The sequence below is a fragment of the Octopus sinensis genome, linkage group LG30 (genome assembly GCF_006345805.1).
Source record: "Octopus sinensis linkage group LG30, ASM634580v1, whole genome shotgun sequence".
Lineage (NCBI taxonomy): Eukaryota > Metazoa > Mollusca > Cephalopoda > Octopoda > Octopodidae > Octopus > Octopus sinensis.
The window spans coordinates 9,729,101-9,749,908 of record NC_043026.1 but is presented as its reverse complement, the minus strand read 5'-3'; the positions used below and the strand labels follow the sequence as shown (position 1 = coordinate 9,749,908).

General features: G+C 40.0%; 1 protein-coding gene and 1 long non-coding RNA gene across 2 annotated transcripts in view; both read left to right on the top strand.

Moving 5' to 3' along the window:
* The first annotated feature begins 796 nt into the window (after positions 1–796).
* Positions 797–20,808, top strand: part of LOC118768543 (zinc finger protein 271-like) — a 40,447-nt gene continuing 20,435 nt past the window's right edge. The window contains exons 1-2 of the mRNA XM_036515268.1: positions 797–1,098; positions 2,434–3,061. Coding sequence (XP_036371161.1) covers positions 2,596–3,061 — 466 coding nt within the window. The 5' untranslated portion in view covers positions 797–1,098; positions 2,434–2,595. The remainder of the gene's footprint in view (positions 1,099–2,433; positions 3,062–20,808) is intronic.
* On the top strand, positions 3,486–5,386 carry LOC118768568. The gene is made up of 2 exons (XR_005004378.1): positions 3,486–4,024; positions 4,736–5,386. It is a non-coding gene; the product is annotated as an uncharacterized LOC118768568 (long non-coding RNA).

Sequence of the window (20,808 nt, the reverse complement as noted above, 5' to 3'; positions counted from 1 at the left end):
TCTGTTTTCCGTGCTAGCACGGGTTGGACGATTCGACCGGGGTCTGGGAAGCCAGGGGCTGCACCAGGCACCAGTTTGATCTGGCATTGTTTCTACAGCTGGATGCCCTTCCTAACGACAACAACTCCGCGAGTGTAGTGGGTGCTTTTTATGTGCCACCAGCACAGGTGCCAGGGGAGTCTGGCATCGGCCACGATCGGTTGGTGCTTTTAACGTGCCCACGGCACGGAAGCCAGTCAAGGCGGCGCTGGCATCAGCCACGTTCGGATGGTGCTTTTTATGTATATGCATATATATATATGTTTGTGTCTGTGTTTGTCTCCTCCCTTCCCCACCAACATCACTTGACAACCGATGCTAGTGTGTTTACGTCGCCATAACTTAGCGGTTCGGCAAACGAGACTGATAGAATAAGTACTACGTTTACAAGGAATAAGTCCTGGGGTCGATTTGTTCGACTAAATGTGGTGCTCCAGCATGGCCACAGTCAAATGACTGAAACAAGTGAAAGAGTAAGCATGAAACAGAAGAGACCACAAAGGGAAAAGATCTACAATGTCTTGTACAAAAATTGGCAACTAAAACCTTTACTGGTAATGGCCGGCTGTAGTTGTAACTGGGCTTCATGTGCCTTTGCATGTCGTTTAAGTCCTCCTGCCGAATTACACTCTCTTCCACATGCCCGACAGATATGATTAGTATGGTGTGTTACACCACCACCAGTGACCAGGTTGTCACTCATCTGTCTCGTTTTATGACTACGAAGATGACTCATGAGTCCAGCTTTACTGAGGCAGGGTCTTACACAGACATTGCATGTCAGAATCAAAGGAAGATGAGTTGTAGTGCACCTGAGCACTGTACACAATGTTTTTATTATTATAATTATTGAAATGGCATTAAGCTGACAAGAGTTAGCTCCCATGTGTTTCATATAAAATATACGCATGCGCAGCAATCGTAGTTCCGCATTGGTATTTAAAGAATTTTGCACCGTGCATGACTTTCTCTTTCCTACTTCACAGACACTTTGAAAGTACGTTTAATACTTATTATAAACACACTTTATAACAAGTCTTTCCTTTATGAGACATTTCCGTGAGTATTACACAATGAAACTATTTAATCTTTTAATTCTGTAGACCTTCTGGTCGTGACTTGTTCATCTTTTATGCATGGGAAATGTCTATGATTTGTGCGAGATTTCATTGCCATTTCTAGTTATGGAAGGGAGATGGCTATGATCTGTGTGAGATTTAGCTGCTATTTCTGCCTGTGCAAGCTCCCTTCTACACTCTCCATCGTTGCCGCGTTAGTTAGTTGTGTATTTTAGTTTCAGAATTATTCTGAAGTAAACTCCAATCACTGAAATGTTCCGTAAGGATCCAATGCTCTGTTATGATTTATGGAATGTTTGTTTCTTGATATAAGTACAGATGTGTGCCGAAGCCACTAGTAAGGCGATCTTTCGTCTCTAGTAGACCTTTCCGTCGATTTCCGTAAAAAATTTTTTTTTTTTTTTTTACATATGGGCTTGCGGGAACTTTTGAAGTAATATACATACATATACACATACACCGAATAAAAAATTTCAGTTATCTCTTTCTTTCACACATTACTCTGTCTCTTCACACACACTAACAGAAGCACTTCACTTACACATCATACTGTCTGTCTCCCACACCCCATCAAACACACACACATGTACATCAATGCTTCACATGCACGGTAACTTCAAAAGAACTTCCCTCGTCATAAAATCGCTTTCTCTTAGTCTCTTTCACTCTCATTACTTCAAAAGTTCCCGCAAGCCCATATGTAAAAAAAAAAAAAATTTTTACGGAAATCGACGGAAAGGTCTACTAGAGACGAAATATAACCAAAAAAATTAAATAAAAGGAAAAATATCGAAACAAGATATTATCTTACAATAATATTCTTGTTTCTGTCAATTTTGTGTGTGTGTGTGTGTTGTGCTTATGGTTCGGAAGGTATTGATTGGAACGGAGAAATATTTATTGAGAAAGCAAAGTCAGAAATAGTGGAATCAATGAGAAAAGTAAAAGATGCTTAATTGAAAGAGAGAGCGAGGGAGATGATTTATATTCTGAATTGTAGGAATTTTAAAAGCATAATTCTATGTGGTCACATGGCCTACTAGAAATAAATTTCACCTTTCATTTATGAGTATTGAAGACTATTGGATAATGTTGTCCTAGATATGCAATACTAGAGAGAAGGACAGGATGGAATGTCCTTAATTGTATTTCTGCTCAGTTAGAGATGCCTCAGGGTTAAACAACAATGTCAAATTATAAGTTCAGTTGTTCAGGTAAATTTTTATTTCTGTAGAAATGTAAAGTTTCCACCTTTGAATCTGTGTTTTTTTAAGTAGCCTCCATATTTTACACTGATGTTTCTTTATTATTTCAGAATATCAGATGACATTGGGACACTGAAGATACATCCTCAATATTTATCATCTTTGAAGACTGAAAGAAAATGATGTAAAAAGCAAATTCTTTGTAAAGAGTGAACTATAAGAAGGAAAACTGGAACAATATATATATACATTGTGATTTGAAGAGAAAAATAATGGAAAAGACTGAGAAAGTAGAAGAATTGATTTCCCATGAAGACATAAAAGAGATGAGAAAGTCTTCATATGACTGTGATGTCTGTAAAAGGTCCTTCTCTCAAAAAAGTGACCTCACTGAACACAAACTTATTCATAGACAAGAAAAGCTATATCATTGTGATATCTGTGGTAAATCATTCTCTCAAAGTAGTAATCTTTCTAAACACAAGCGTGTTCACAGACGAGAGAAGTCACATCATTGTGATATCTGTGGCAAGTCATTCTCTCATAGTAGTGCTTTATCAAAACACATATATACTCATACAGGAGAGAAACCATATTCTTGTGATATCTGTGGTAAATCATTCTCTCAGAGTAGTAATCTTTCTACACACATACGTATTCATACAGGGGAGAAACCATATCACTGTGGTATCTGTGGTAAATCATTCTCTCAATATAGTAATTTAACTGTACACAGACATAGTCATACTGGAGAGGAGCCATATCAGTGTGATATCTGTGGTAAATCATTCTCTCAAAATAGTCAGTTAACTAAACATAAATGTATTCATTCAGGAGAAAAACCATTTCATTGTGATATCTGTGGTAAATCATTCACTGACTGTAGTAATTTAAATTCACACAAACGTATTCATACAGGGGAGAAACCATATCACTGTGATATCTGTGGTAAATCATTCTCTGATAGTAGTGTGTTACCAAGACACAAATGTATTAATGCAGGAGACAAGCCATGTCAGTGTGATATCTGTGGCAAATCATTCTCTCGAAATGGTGATTTAACTAAACACAAACGTAGTCATACAGGAGAGAAGCCATACCACTGTGATATCTGTGGTAACTCATTCTCTGAAAGTAGTACTTTACATAGACACAAACGTATTCATACAGGAGAGAAGCCATATTATTGTGACATCTGTGATAAATCATTCTCTCGAAATGGTGATTTAACTAAACACAAACGTAGTCATACAGGAGAGAAGCCATACCACTGTGATATCTGTGGTAACTCATTCTCTGATAGTAGTGGCTTAAATAAACACAAACGTATTCATACAGGAGAGAAGCCTTATCAGTGTGATATCTGTGGTAAATCATTCTCTCGAAATAGTCATTTAACTGGACACAAACTTATTCATACAGGAGAGAAAAAAAAAGGGTAGTTTGTGAGGGTTCCTTTGTAAACTACGTTTCCTTTATGTAATGAAAATTATGACTTTAAAAATAATGCTTTTTCAAGAATTTCAGTTTTTATCTTTCTTTCCAAATTTTCTCCCTGTCCTTTCCCCTACTTTCATGTTCCTTTTCTTTCCCATGATGTAGGGACCTCTGTTCTGGAACGCCTCTTCCTGCCAGCTTTACACAAGTTTCTTTCTTGAATATCACTTGCACAATTCACTCTATAATTTTACTAATTTTTAAGTTGTAGGTGCAGGAGTGGCTGTGTGGTAAGTAGCTTGCTTACCAGCCACATAGTTCCGAGTTCAGTCTCACTGCATGGCACCTTGGGCTAGTGTCTTCTACTATAGCTTCGGGCTGACCAAAGCCTTGTGAGTGGATTTGGTAGGCAGAAACTGAAAGAAGCTCGTCATGTATGTCATCATCATCGTTTAACGTCTGTTTTCCGTGCTAGCACGGGTTGGACGATTCGACCGGGGTCTGGGAAGCCAGGGGCTGCACCAGGCACCAGTTTTATCTGGCAGTGTTTCTACAGCTGGATGCCCTTCCTAACGACAACCACTCCGCGAGTGTAGTGGGTGCTTTTTATGTGCCACCGGCACAGGTGCCAGGGCAGTCTGGCATCGGCCACGATCGGTTGGTGCTTTTAACGTGCCCACGACACGGAAGCCAGTCAAGGCGGTGCTGGCATCGGCCACGTTCGGATGGTGCTTTTTATGTATATGCATATATATATATGTTTGTGTCTGTGTTTGTCTCCTCCCTTCCCCACCAACATCACTTGACAACCGATGCTAGTGTGTTTACGTCCCCGTCACTTAGCGGTTCGGCAAAAAAGACTGATAGAATAAGTACTAGGTTTACAAGGTATAAGTCCTGGGGTCGATTTGTTCGACTAAATGTGGTGCTCCAGCATGGCCACAGTCAAATGACTGAAACAAGTGAGAGAGTAAGTATGAAACAGAAGAGACCACAAAGGGAAAACATGGGGTGTAACTACAGTTTAGTGCTCCACTACAGACTATTTTCTCATAAATTTCAAAAGAATTATGTTTTATATCAAACTCAGTAAAGGTCTAGATTACAATTATCTTACTGAAATTTGAAGAAAAAATTTCTCAAGGAGAGTGTCATCCTTGTCAACTCCACCCTGGTTTTCTCCGGGATCAAAGTCCAATTGATTAGCTAAAGGGATAGCCTAGATGAGATGCAGTTTGGTTTTGTGCCAGGGAGAAGCACTCTAGATGCTCTTCTTAGTAAGGCAACTGCTGGAACAGAATTTAGAGAAAAATAAACCTTTGTATTTGGCTTTTGCTGACATGGACAAATCTTTTGACAGGGATCCTTGCTCCTTTATCTGGTGGTCTATGTGGTAGCTTGGGATAGATGAGTGGTTTTTGAACAGCATACAAGCCCTGTATAAGGTGGTATCAAAATGTTCCCAGACTAGTTATATTTAATTACTAGTTATGTCTTGACATCATCTCCAAAATTTTTGCCCTGGGCCTTAGCCACAGCAATAAATTGTCCACTTATTGGGGATCCTTTCTTTAGGCTTTTTTTCCCAGCAGTTCGATGTACTTAATAAAAGCAATTTGTTCCAAATTTTGAATTTCTTGGTGGTATCAAAATGTTCCCAGACTAATTATATTTAATTACTAGTTATGTCTTGACATCATCTCCAAAATTGTCACCTTGAACAGTGATACACCGGTCCCAGCGTTCTTGCCACACTTGGAATTTGACCTTTGAGTGAGTTGAGGACCTTCTGTGATTAGTTCTGGATCTTGACGATGTTCTTAAAATGGCAACCTTTGAGATGCATTTTCACCTTATGGAAGATATGGAAGTCTACAGCTGCTAAATATGGTGAATCAAGCAGGTGGAACAGCAGCACCATATTGTTTTTGGCAAGTAATTCACGAGTGAGGAGAGCTCAGTGACAGGGCGCATTATTGTTGTGAAGAATCGAATCCTCTATACTTCAAAACTCTGTGGCTTTTGTTGAATGTCCTCTCTCAGATGCTTCAAAATGTCACAGTAGAACTCTCAATTGAAACCCTGACCCTAGGGGATGAATTCTCAATGCACAATGGTAAGTCTTTTACCACAGATGTCGAAAGAAGCTAGCATGCTCTTGATTGAGCTGTGGCTCTGTTGTGCCTTCTTTGTTCCTGTAGATGAAGGGCTCATCCGTTGTGATGACTGCTGCTTTGTCTCCCGTTATATCTGTGGACCCAGCTCTTGTCACCATCATCATCATTGTTCGACCGTGGTCAAGACAATGGAATTTAGCATGCTACGCCAGACTTCACGGTCCATCATGGCATTACGGAGGTCCTGTTGCTGGATGCCTGTATCCCTGGAGATTACATCAGGGTAGGAGAGTGTGCGCCCTCTGGTATTGCGAGTAGATGGCTTCCAGAGGAGATGAGTAGAAATTACCTCTTTTTCAGCTCTACCACAATGTCCAGCAAATTGAACTCTCCTACCTTTCACAAGACATGATATGTATGTATGTGTATATATATCATCATCATCATTGTTCAACCATGGTCGAGACAATGGAATTTACCATGCTACGCCAGACTTCACGGTCCATCATGGCATTACAGAGGTCCTGTTGCTGGATGCCTGTATCCCTGGAGATTACATCAGGGTAGGAGAGTGTGCGCCCTCTGGTATTGCGATTAGATGGCTTCCAGAGGAGAAGAGTAGAAATTGCCTCGTCTTCAGCTCTACAACAATGTCCAGCAAACTGGACTCTTCTACCTTTCACAAGAGATGACACAGGTGGTACTTTCCCATCTATTTGCATTTTGGTTGGATGACGCTTCCACGAGAGATTTTGAGCTCTCATAAGGAGGCGAATGTAGGTTCCATCCAACCGCCTCTCAAGCTTCTTGTCGCCAGTGATGATTGTTGACATCAAACATGGGTCATCGGTGGCATGCTGACAGAGATCTTGATAGACTGATATGGTGTACTTTCTTATCAGGGATCAGGAGGCAGGGGACAAACTGGGCAGACGCACAGACCAACTACATCAGCGATGTCGATTGTCCTCTGATGATCCTCATGCACAAGCTTATAAATTTTCTCCACTTATCTGGAGAGGATGCACATGGAAGGTCTTCTAGTATCATTCATTGTCTTCCAGGAACATTCTTCCAATTCTGAAGCGCCTGTGCCACTCAAAACATTGCATATAATCCATTGACTTGTTGCCATAAGCTTGCCAAAGCAGACTTCCCAAGTTTAATGCAAAATTTTGCATTGGCTCTTTGTTCTGGTTTCCTGTCCATGGCAAACATCGCAAACTGCAGCAGACACATGATTACAAATTGCACAACTTGCGAAGCAAACACTGATGTCATGGTAGCCAAGTTGGCAGAAACGTTAGCACGCCAGGCGAAATGTGTAGCCGTATTTCGTCTGCCGTTATGTTCTGAGTTCAAATTCCACTGAGGTCGACTTTGCCTTTCATCCTTTCGGGATTGATTAAATAAGTACCAGTTACGCACTTGGGTCGATATAATCGACTTAATCCGTTTGTCTGTCCTTGTTTGTCCCCTCTGTGTTTAGCCGCTTGTGAGTAGTAAAGAAACAGGTATTTCGTCTACCGTTACGTTCTGAGTTCAAATTCCCCCGAGGTCAACTTTGCCTTTCATCCTTTCGGGGTCGATTAAATAAGTACCAGTTACGCACTAGGGTCGATATAATCGACTTAATCCGTTTGTCTGTCCCCTCTGTCTTTAGCCCCTTGTGGGTAGTAAAGAAATAGGTAGCCATGTGTTGGTGCACTGCAAAACTTTTTGATATTACCTTGTATATGGATTCTGTCATTAAGATGAAAGTTGGCTATGAAGGGAGACGAATTTAGTGTGCATATAATAGAGTTCATCATAGAACTACAATTATGGTGATTGCGTATATTTTATATGAAACACATGGGAGCTAACTCTTGTACGTACTTTTCCTAGTCTACGTAACAAAAATTTAGTTACTCTTTTCTTTACATGTTTCAGTCATTTGACCGCGGCCATGCTGGAGCACCGCCTTTAGTCGAGCAAATCGACCCCGGGACTTATTCTTTGTAAGCCCAGTACTTATTCTATCGGTCTCTTTTGCCGAACCGCAAAGTGACGGGGACGTAAGCACACCAGCATCGGTTGTCAAGCAATGCTAAGAGGACAAACACAGACACACATATATATATATACATATATACGACAGGCTTCTTTCAGTTTTCGTCTACCAAATCCACTCACAAGGCATTGGTCGGCCCGGGGCTATAGCAGAAGACACTCGCCCAAGATGCCACACAGTAACTGAACCCGGAACCATGTGGTTGGTTAGCAAGCTACTTACCACACAGCCACTCCTGCGCCTAGATATTTTAGATATTTTATGTGAAAATAATTCTAAGCAGCAACACTGATCATAATCATCCTTACATTCCTGGTGCCAACTTCCACATGTTCCAAGCGAGATTATAAGTCTCCCTGTCTGTCCAAGCAACAAATAGCCCCAGGAGACGAAGCGAAAGATACTAGCTCAATGAGACCTTCATTCACAAAGAATATGCAATACATCAATATATATGAAAGAACGAAAACAGGGTGAGGCTGTGGACTGAAAGCAAATGACCGAGGTTTGTTTGGATAGCAACGCCATTGTTTACAGCCAGTGAAAACACATGGAGACGAACAGACATAGGAACTCAAACAAATGTACAGCTGTGTTTGTAGGTTGGTAGATATACAGAGAGACAGATAGATGTGTGTGTATGTATACATACGAACAAGCGCATATATATACTCTCTTTTACTTGTTTCAGTCATTTGACTGCGGCCATACTGGAGCATCGCCTTTAGTCGAGCAAATCGACCCCGGGACTTATTCTTTGTAAGCCCAGTACTTATTCCATCTGTGTCTTTTGCTGAACTGCTAAGTGACGGGGACGTAAACACACCAGCATCGGTTGTCAAGCAATGCTAGGGGGACAAACACATACACACACCTATATATATATACGACAGGCTTCTTTCAGTTTCCGTCTACTAAATCCACTCACAAGGCATTGGTCGGCCCGGGGCTATAGCAGAAGACACTTGCCCAAGATGCCACGCAGTGGGACTGAACCCGGAACCATGTGGTTGGTTAGCAAGCTACTTACCACACAGCCACTCCTGTGCAATTCTGCTTTTGTTGGCCAAATGAACTGATAAAACAAATGATGGGGCTTCAAACAAACATTAACTACTTTGAAAAGAATGCAATGTAAAAAATGAAGCATAGACAAAACAATACCTGCTGTGTGTGTGTTTTTAGGCTTTATTAGATATGACTCTCTCACAGGTATAAAAGAACAGTTTCATATCAAATTTCCAACACAAGAAATTCAAAATTTGAAACAAATTGCTTTTATTAAGTATATCAAACTGCTGGGGAAAAAAGCCTAAAGAAAGGATCCCCAATGAGTGGACGAGTTATTGCTGTGGCTAAGGCCCAGGGCAAAAATTTTGGAGATGATGTCAAGATGTCATCATCATTCACCATTGTTCGACCGTGGTCGAGACAATGGAATTTACCATGCTACGCCAGACCTCACGGTCCATCATAGCATTACGGAGGTCCTGTTGCTGGATGCCTGTATCCCTGGAGATTGCATCAGGGTAGGAGAGTGTGCGCCCTCTGGTATTGCGAGTAGATGGCTTCCAGAGGAGAAGAGTAGAAATTACCTCTTTTTCAGCTCTACAACAATGTCCAGCAAACTGGACTCTCCTACCTTTCACAAGAGATGACACAGGTGGTACTTTCCCATATATTTGCATTTTGGTTGGATGGCGCTTCCACGAGAGATTTTGAGCTCTCATAAGGAGGCGAATGTAGGTTCCATCCAACCGCCTCTCAAGCTTCTTTGATAACGTCCAGGTTTCTGAGCCATATAGTAGAATTGGTTCGACTGTGGCTTTGAAGATTTCAAGTTTGAAGTCTCTACTTAGATTTGATGACCAGATCTTATGCATATCATTACAGGCTGACCAGGCCATACCCTTTCTAGTTAGAAAGTCTTTTCCAGATGATGATATGTATGACCCAAGATATTTATAATCAGAAACCATATTTAAGGGCACATTGTTGAGAGTATGGATGATGCAATCACTGTTGGACAGGCACTTGTTTATGTATTCAGTTTTGGTGTAACTAGTTATCAAATATAACTAATCTGGTAACATTTTGATACCACCTTGTACAGGGCTTGTATGCTGTTCACAAACCACTCATCTATCCCAAGCTACCACCAGATAAAGGAGCAAGGATCCCTGTCAAAAGATCTGTCTATGTCAGCAAAAGCCAAATACAAAGGTTTATTTTTCTCTAAATTCTTTTCCAGCAGCTGTCTTACTAAGAAGAGCATCTAGAGTGCTTCTCCCTGGCACAAAACCAAACTGCATCTCATCTAGGCTATCCCTTTTCCTTTAACCAATCAATGACGTATTCAGTTGAAAAAATTACTGCTGCTGTTTGCAAACAACTTCCGGGTCTGATCCCTAACAAAACCCTTCTTTAATAACCCTGAGATGTTTTTATGGCAACATACGTTTGCTGTATCAGGGTTGATTTGAGGCTAAAATTACAACAAAATTATTTCTGAGACAGACCAACGACGAAGTCTGTATGTGGTTGCATGACCTGCTAGAAAAAGAAACCAAACTTTTTTTATATACAGAATAGAAGAACCTCTATCCTGTGATAAACACGTAGAGTCTATCATGTCTGGGAAGAAAGATGGAATGGTCACAGTTGGGACGTCTTTGATATCTGTTCAATCAGATCCAACTTAGAGCTAAACAAGTGATGAAGGGAACAAGACGAGGCAATGAGAGAGCATTCACCTGGTTGCTCGAGTTGCTAGAAAGAGCAGCCATATCTTCCTGACAGAAAGAAAAATGAAATGAAATATACTAATTCATCATCATCATTTAACGTCCGCTTTCCATGCTAGCATGGGTTGGACGGTTCAACTGGGGTCTGGGGAGCCCGAAGGTTGCACCAGGCCAGTCAGATCTGGCAGTGTTTCTACAGCTGGATGCCCTTCCTAACGCCAACCACTCCGAGAATGTAGTGGGTGATTTTATGTGCCACCGACACAGGTGCCAGACGAGGCTGGCGAACGGCCACGCTCAGATGGTGTTTTTTATGTGCCACCGACACAGGTGCCAGACGAGGCTGGCAGACGGCCACGCTCGGATGGTGTTTTTATGTGCCACCGACACAGGTGCCAGATGAGGCTGGCAGACGGCCACGCTCGGATGGTGTTTTTATGTGCCACCGACACAGGTGCCAGATGAGGCTGGCGAACGGCCACGATCGGATGGTGTTTGTTACGTGCCCACAGCACGGAGGCCAGGCGATGCGGTACTGGCTACGGCCACGTTCAGATGGTTTTCTTGTGTGCCACCGGCACTGGTACCACAAAGATACAAATTCCATTGATGTTCATCTATTTGATTTGCTTTGATTTTCACTTGCCTCAACAGGTCTTCACAAGTGTCACAATAGGAAGGTATGCACAGGTGGACTGACTACGTCCCAGGTAGGGGCCACGGGTTATGGCCTGACTAGTTAGTTAGTTAGTTAGTTAATTTGGCTCAAAAGCAAATAGCAAGGCCATGTAGGGGGACATGGAGTTAAGTACAGGGTGGTGTTCATGTAAAGAGTTCAGGCCACTTGAGGTCCAGGGAGGCTTTGAACAAAGCGGTCGTCGGCATCTTCACCATCTCGTCTGGCAGCTTGTTCCACGGATCCGCAACCCGGACGGAGAAAGCTCTTCTCCTTCGATTGAGATGAAATCGTCGCAGGTAGAGCTTTTCGGAATGACCCCGCAGCCGACGCTCCGGAGCAGGAGTGAAGAACAGCTCTTTCGAGAGGTTACACTTCCCGCTTATGATGTTGTGGGCGAGAATGAGATCACCACGGCGGCGGCGTTTTTCAAGAGAATAAAGGTCGAGCGTCCTCAGCCTTTCTTCGTAGTCTTGCCGGGTCTTCGGATGGTATTTTTATGTGCCACCGACACAGGTGCCAGATGAGGCTGGCGAACGGCCACGATCGGATGGTGTTTGTTACGTGCCCACAGCACGGAGGCCAGTCGATGCGGTACTGGCTACGGCCACATTCGGATGGTTTTCTTGTGTGCCACCGGCACTGGTACCACAAAGATACAAATTCCATTGATGTTCATCTGTTTTGATTTGATTTGATTTGATTTACTAATTCATATTTATAATTCTTAATTTTATAAAGTATAATTTTTAATGTGCAATTTATTGTTTAATTTAACGCTTAATTTTAAGGTGATGTAAAATTAGATTAACAATATTTTGAAAAGAACCTGAAGATGTGTTGGTAGGGATCCTTACCTTTTGACCGACAGATTTAAAAAATAATTTTTTGTTACTAAACACTTTCAAACTTCATACACTGGTAGAATGTGTCATATAAAACATCTTTTAATCTTGGCTTTATTGAGAAAAGCTCCTATTTAGGAAGTTATTTCACGTTAAAGTTGTAGTCTTTCGGTAATTTCAACCAATCAATGACGTGTATTCAGCTGAATAAAATTACTGCTGTTGTTTGTCAACAATAACTTCCGGCTGTGTATTTTTCGTTTGTACTGGTTTTAGCTTTAAGGTTTTAGGCAAATACTTGCTAGTGATGATCCTCCAAACAACATCAATACTGCTGCACTGAGGAACAAAGGGTTTCTGTAGAAATATTGAGCAGACAGAATGGAAGAAAAACATATTTATTCAGTCCTATACCCTTATTAGACCACAGTGGAGGCGCAATGGCCCAGTGGTTAGGGCAGCGGACTCGCGGTTTCGATTCCCAGACCGGGCGTTGTGAGTGTTTATTGAGCGAAAACACCTAAAGCTGCACGAGGCTCCGGCAGGGGGTGGTGATCCCTGCTGTACTCTTTCACCACAACTTTCTCTCACTCTTACTTCCTGTTTCTGTTGTACCTGTATTTCAAAGGGCCGGCCTTGTTACTCTGTGTCACGCTGAATATCCCCGAGAACTACGTTAAGGGTACATGTGTCTGTGGAGTGCTCAGCCACTTGCACGTTAATTTCACGAGCAGGCTGTTCCGTTGATCGGATCAACCGGAACCCTTGTCGTCGTAACCGACGGAGTGCTTCCATTAGACCACACATTGGCACTGTTGATGCCATCATGGAAGGCAACTGTTGCAAGACTTGTAAGGATAGGGAAGACAGTGTAACAACTGGAAATTCCTCACATCTAGTGGTTCCACATAAGAACCGATCTCCAACCCCCGTGAATAACCAGGCTGATAAGGATAGGAAGATAAAGAAGCAACAACCAGAAGTCCCTCTGTGCCAGTGGTCCCAAAACAGAATGAAGCTCCACCCTTGTGGACAACCAGGGGAATGGGAATGTAAGGGCTACCATCAGTAGAGATTACAAGGAAAAACATGGAAAGGGGAAAGATGAAATAACTACAGCATACATGGCTTGTATGCTGTTCACAAACCACTCATCTATCCCAAGCTGCCACATAGACCACCAGATAAAGGAGCAAGGATCCCTGTCAAAAGATTTGTCCATGTCAGCAAAAGCCAAATACAAAGGTTTATTTTTCTCTAAATTCTGTTCCAGCAGTTGCCTTACTAAGAAGAGCATCTAGAGTGCTTCTCCCTGGCACAAAACCAAACTGCATCTCATCTAGGCTATCCCTTTTGCTAATCAATTGGACTATGATCCCTGAGAAAACCAGGGTGGAGTTGACAAGGATGACACTCTCCTTGAGAAATTTTTTCTTCAAATTTCAGTAAGATAATTGTAATCTAGACCTTTACTGAGTTCGATATAAAACTTAATTCTTCTGAAATTTATGAGAAAATAGTCTGTAGTGGAGCACTAAACTGTAGTTACACCCCATGTTTTCCCTTTGTGGTCTCTTCTGTTTTGTATTGAAAAATTAATAAAGAATAAATATGGAGTAAATTGTGGAAGTGATATTCAATAAATAACCATGTATAGGGTTGGCAGGAGGAGGTATTCCAGAACAGAGGCCTCTACATTATGGAAAGTGCATGGAAGTAGGGGAGATTGGGAGAAAATTTGGAAAGAAAGAAATTCTTGGAAAAACATCATTTTCATCCATAATTTTCATTACATAAATCAGAAATATAAAAAAAGTAATATACAAAAGAACCCATTCAAACTAGACTTTTCTTTTTCTCCCCTGTATGAATAAGTTTGTGTTCGATTAAGAGACTATTTCCAGAAAATGATTCACCACAAAAATCACAATCATATGCGTTCGCTCCCGTGTGACCACGTTTGTGTTTAATTAAGACACTACTATTAGAGAATGATTTACCACAGATATCACAATGATATGGTTTCTCTCCTGTATGAATACGTTTATGTTTAGTTAAATCACCATTTTGAGAAAATGATTTACCACAGATATCACACTGATAAGGCTTCTCCCCTGTATGAGTAAGTTTGTGTCTAGTTAAATTACTACTATCAAAAAATGATTTACCACAGATATCACAGTGATATGATTTCTCTCCCGCATGAATACATTTGTGTCTTGGTAAAACACTACTATCAGAGAATGATTTACCACAGATATCACAATGATACGGTTTCTCTCCTGTATGAATACGTACGTGTACAGTTAAGTGACTATTTTGAGAGAATGATTTACCACATGTATCACAATGATATGGCTTCTCCTGTGTATGAAAACGTATGTGTGCAGTTAAGTGACTATTACTTGAGAATGATTTACTGCAGATATCACAATGATATGGCTTCTCACCCGTATGAATACGTTTGTGTGAATTTAAATTACTACAGTCAGTGAATGATTTACCACAGATATCACAATGAAATGGTTTTTCTCCTGAATGAATACGTTTATGTTTAGTTAACTGGCTATTTTGAGAGAATGATTTACCACAGATATCACACGGATATGGCTCCTGTCCAGTATGACTATGTCTGTGTACAGTTAAGTTACGATTATGAGAGAATGATTTACCACAAATATCACAATGATATGGTTTCTCTCCTGTATGAATACGTATGTGTGTAGAAAGATTACTACTTTGAGAGAATGATTTACCACAGATATCACAGTGATAGGACTTCTCTCCTCTGTGAACACGCTTGTGTTTAGAAAGATTACTACTGTGAGAGAATGATTTACCACAGATATCACAATGATATAGCTTTTCTTGTCTATGAATAAGTTTGTGTTCAGTGAGGCCACTTTCTTGAGAGAAGGACCTTTTACAGACATCGCAGTCATATGAGGACTTTCTAATCTCTTTTATGTTTTCATGGGAAATCAATTCTTCTACTTTCTCACTCTTTTCCATTATTTTCCTCCTCAAATCACAATGTATATATATATTGTTCCAGTTTTCCTTCTTATAGTTCACTCTTTACAAAGAATTTGCTTTTTACATCATTTTCTTTCAGTCTTCAAAGATGATAAATATTGAGGATGTATCTTCAGTTGTCCCAATGTCATATGATATTCTGAAACAATAAAGAAACATCAGTGTAAAATATGGAGGCTACTTAAAAAAACACATTCAAAAGTGGAAAATTTACATTTCTACAGAAATAAAAATTTACCTGAACAACTGAACTTATAATTTGACATTGTTGTTTAACCCTGAGGTGTCTCTGAGCAGAAATATGATTAAAGACTTTTCATCCTTTCTTTCTCTTTAGCATTGTATATCTAGGATCACATCATCCAATAGTCTTCAATACTCATAAATGAAAGGTGAAATTTAAGGGAAACATTCCATTAGGTCTATCTAGTAGGTCATGTGACCACATAGAGAGCAATGGAGCAAATTATGCTTTTAAAATTCTTACAATGTAGAATGTAAATCATACCCCCCCTCTCTCTCTCTCTCTTTCAATTGTGTTTACTTTATCCATGTTGTCTCAGTTTTAGACGCAGCAAATGATTTCAGCTCAATAGAGGCGATAGGATTGGTTAAAATTCGAAAAATTAAACTACGTTAAACTTACAAATTACAATTTTCTCAAGAAAGCCAAGAGAAAAAAAATGTTTTATTTTTGACACATTCTACCAGTATACGAAGTTTAAAAGTGTTTAGTTAACTAGAAATTGTGTCGAAAAGTGACGTTCAAAAGGAAAAGATCCAAATATTGATTGGCCTGTTATTTCTGAAAACTTATGTATTTCTTTACTGCCCACAAGGGGCTAAACATAGAGGGGACAAACAAGGACAGACAAACGGATTAAGTCGATTACATCGACTCCAGTGCGAAACTGGTACTTTATTTATCGACCCCGAGAGGATGAAAAGCAAAGCGGACCTCGGCATGATCGACGTTTACATTGTGATATCAAGTCAATTAGTAAAATGTCAGTAAAGCGACAGAATTAATTAGTAAAATGGGTATAAGGCGGCAACACTTACGGAAATGCTTCATAAAGGAAAGAGTTGTTAAAAGTGTGTGTATAATAGGTGTTAAACGTACTCAAAATGAGTGTGTGTGAAGTTGAGAAAGGTATCAAAAGTGCTTTTAAAATTTAATTAAGAGACGTGCACGAGACAAACTTCGTTTAAAAAACCAAAGCGGAACCACAATTACGGCACATGCGTATATGGTGTATTAACCATATGGGAGCTAACTCTTGTCCGTACTTTTTCCATCCGGTTTTTCACACTGTATGTAAGAAGCGAGTTTGTAGCTTGAATGTCTCTTCGTCTGTTCTTGTAAAACCTTTATAGGTTAATAAAGAAATATCTTGCCCGTACTTTTCAGCTAAAGGCCATTCCTGGTCTATCTGTTTATGCAACAAAAAAGTTTCTTGAACTAGTTTTAGATGTTTTATATGAAGGTAATTCTAAGTAAACAATTGCAGCGTGGAAGGTGTTTGTAAGCCATTTAAGAAACACACAAAAGCCGTTCGATTCACTTCAACATTTAAGTTTAATTTGTCAAAATATTTTCGTCGCTAAAATCCGCGACCTGTTCACTGACAAACATCCGTGCAAAAGGTCGCGGATTTTAGCGACGAAAATATCTTGACAAATAAAACTTAAATGTTGAAGTGAATCGAACGGCTTTTGTGTGTTTCTTAAATGGCTTACAAACACCTTCCACGCTGCAATTGTTTTCGTTTCAGCACACGATCTCAGATCAAATTACTTGCTATGCGAGTACATCTCCGTAATTCTAAGTAGAAACACTGATTATAATCCTCCTAATAATCCTAACATTCCTGGGGCCAACTTCTGCATCTTCCAAGCGAGCTTATAAGTCGCCCTGTCTGTCGAGCAACAAATAGCCCCCAACGTGGTTGCACGAAGAACTGGTAGCGAAGTGGATGACACTGGTTCAATGTGACTTTCATTCACAAAGATCATACAGTATATCAATATATGTGAAGGAGCGAAAACAGGGTGTATTTCTTTATTGCCCACAAGGGGCTGAACATAGAATGGACAAACAAGGACAGACAAAGGGATTAAGTCGATTACATCGACTCCAGTGCGAAACTGGTACTTTATTTGTCGACCCCGAAAGGATGAAAGGCAAAGTCGACCTCGGCGGAATTTGAACTCAGAACGTAACGACAGACGAAATACCTATTTCCTTATTACCCACAAGGGGCTAAACACAGAGGGGACAAACATGGACAGACATAGGTATTAAGTCGATTACATCGACCCCAGTGCGTAACTGGTACTTTATTTATCGACCCCGAAAGGATGAAAGGCAAAGTCGGCCTCGGTGGAATTTGAACTCAGAACGTAACGACAGACGAAATACGGCTAAGCATTTCGCCCGACGCTCTAACGTGTCTGCCAGCTCGCCGCCTTAAAACAGGATGAGGCAGTGGACATTGACACAAGCGCATATATATATACGTATGCAATTGGCTTCTTTTTGTATCTGTTGGGCCACAGATACTATCAGTACAAGCCTCAGTCATTTGCTTTAAGTCCACTGCCTCAACCTGGTTTCGCTCCTTCACATATATTGATATATTGCATGTTCTTTGTGAATGAAAGTCTCACTGAGCTAGTATCATTCGCTTCGCCCTCTGATCTTAATGTAACTGCGATGGGGCTATTTGTTGTTCGACAGACAGGGAGACTTATAAGCTCGCTTGGAACATGTAGAAGTTGGCACCAGGAATGTTAGGGGCGATCTTTCGTCTCTAGTAGACCTTTCCGTCGATTTCCGTAAAATTTTTTTTTTTTTACATATGGGCTTGCGGGAACTTTTGAAGTAATATACATACATGTACACATACACCGAGTAAAAAATTTCAGTTATCTCTTTCTTTCACACATACTAACAGAAGCACTTCACTTACACAACATACTTTCTGTCTCCCACACCCCATCAAACACACACACAAACTCACACATGTACATCATTGCTTGCCATGCACGGTAACTTCAAAAGAACTTCCTTTGTCATGCAATCGCTTTCTCTTAGTCTCTTTCGCTCTCATTACTTCAAAAGTTCCCGCAAGCCCATATGTAAAAAAGAGAAAGAATTTTTTTACGGAAATCGACGGAAAGGTCTACAAGAGACGAAAGATTGCTGAATTACCTTCACATAAAACATCTAAAACTATTTCAAGAAACTTTTTTGTTGCATAAACAGATAGACCAGGAATGGCCTTAGACTGAAAAGTACGGGCAAGAGTTAGCTCCCATGAGTTTCATACACTATATACGCATGCGTCGTAATTTTAGTTCCGTTTTCGTTTTTAAAAGAAATTTGTCTCAACTTCTACGAACACTTTTGATAGTTTCTAAACTTCACTCACTCAATTAAAGTACGTTTAATACTTATTATAAACACGCTTTATAACAACTCTTTCCTTTATGAGGCATTTCCGTAAGTATTACACAATCAGAATATTTAATCTTTTAATTCCGTAGACATTCTGGTTGTGACTTGTTCATTTTTTTTGGCTCCTTCATCTTTTATGTATGAGCGATGTTTATAAAGGCGGCGAGCTGGCAGAAACGTTAGCACGCCGGGCGAAATGCGTAGCCGTATTTCGTCTGCCGTTACGTTCTGAGTTCAAATTCCGCCGAGGTCGACTTTGCCTTTCATCCTTTCGGGGTCGATAAATTAAGTACCAGTTACGCACTGGGGGTCGATGTAATCGACTTAATCCGTTTGTCTGTCCTTGTTAGTCTCCTCTGTGTTTAGCCCCTTGTGGGTTGTAAAGAAATAGGCAATCTTTCGTCTCTAGTAGACCTTTCCGTCGATTTCCGTAAAATTTTTTTTTTTTACATATGGGCTTGCGGGAACTTTTGAAGTAATGAGAGCGAAGAGACTAAGAGAAAGCGATTGTATGCCGAGGGAAGTTCTTTTGAAGTTACCATGCATGGCAAGCATTGATGTACATGTGTGTGTGTGTGTGTGTGTGTGTTTGATGGGGTGTGGGAGACAGACAGTATGTTGTGTAAGTGAAGTGCTTCTGTTAGTGTGTGTGAAGAGAGAGTAATGTGTGAAAGAAAGAGATAACTGAAATTTTTTACTCGGTGTATGTGTATATGTATATATATTACTTCAAAAGTTCCCGCAAGCCCATATGTAAAAAAAAAATTTCTTTTTTTACGGAAATCGACGGAAAGGTCTACTTGAGACGAAAGATCGCCAAGAAATAGATGTTTATAAATTGGGAGAGATTTTGCTGCTATTTCTAGCACTAGGAAAAGCAGGTCTATGATTTATGCGGATACTACTAGCGAATACTGTGGCAGGAGAGAGGACTTTCTGAAAATTCATAAGATCCGATTTTTCCCTCATAACTTTCAGGAAAATGGATATATATTGAAGACTGTTTTGGATGATGATGTCCTAGATATACCATGCTAGAGAGACAGGCTGAATGGAATGTCTTTAATCATGTTTCTGCTCAGTTACATAGATGCCTTAGTGCTAAACAACAATGTCAGATTATAAGTTTAGTTGATGAGGTCAATGTTTATTTCTGTAGAAATGTAAATATTTAAGTAGCTTATTCTTAGTTCTGTCTATGTAGTCACATGACCTACTAGAAATAACACCACATTTCTCTTACATTTCACCTTTCATTTATGAATATTGAAGACTGTATTGGATGTAGTTCTAGATATGCAGTACTAGAGAGAAGGACAGGATGGAATGTCTTTAATTGTATTTCTGCTCAGTTAGAGATGCCTCAGGGTTAAACAACAATGTCAAATTATAAGTTCAGTTGTTCAGGTAAATTTTTATTTCTGTAGAAATGTAAATTTTCCACTTTTGAATTTGTATTTTTTTAAGTAGCCTCCATATTTTGCGATGATTTTTCTTTATTATTTCAGAATATCAGATGACATTGGGATAACTGAAGATTCATCCTCAAAATTTATCATCTTTGGAGACTGAAAGGAATTGATGTACAAAGCAGATTCTTTGTAAAGAGTGAACTATAAGAAGGAAAACAAGAACAATATATACACATTGTGATTTGAAGAGAAAAATAATGGAAAAGAGTGAAAAGGTTGAAGAGTTCATTTCCTGTGAAAACATTAAAGAGACAGGGAAGATGTTATATGACTGTGATACCTGTAAAATGTCCTTCTCTCAGAAAAGTGACCTCACTGAACACAAACGTATTCATAGAAGAAAGAAGCTGTGTCACTGTGATATCTGTGGCAAATCATTCTCCTGCAATAGCTACTTAACTAAACATACACGTTTTCATACACGGGAGAAGCCATATCATTGTGATATCTGTGGTAAATCATTCTCTCAAAATAGTCATGTAATTGTACACAGACTTACTCATACCGGAGAGGAGCCGTATCACTGTGATATTTGTGGTAAATCATTCTCTCAAAGTGTTAACTTAACTAATCATAGACGTATTCATTCAGGAGAGAAACCATATCATTGTGATATTTGTGGTAAATCATTCTCTCAGAGTAATA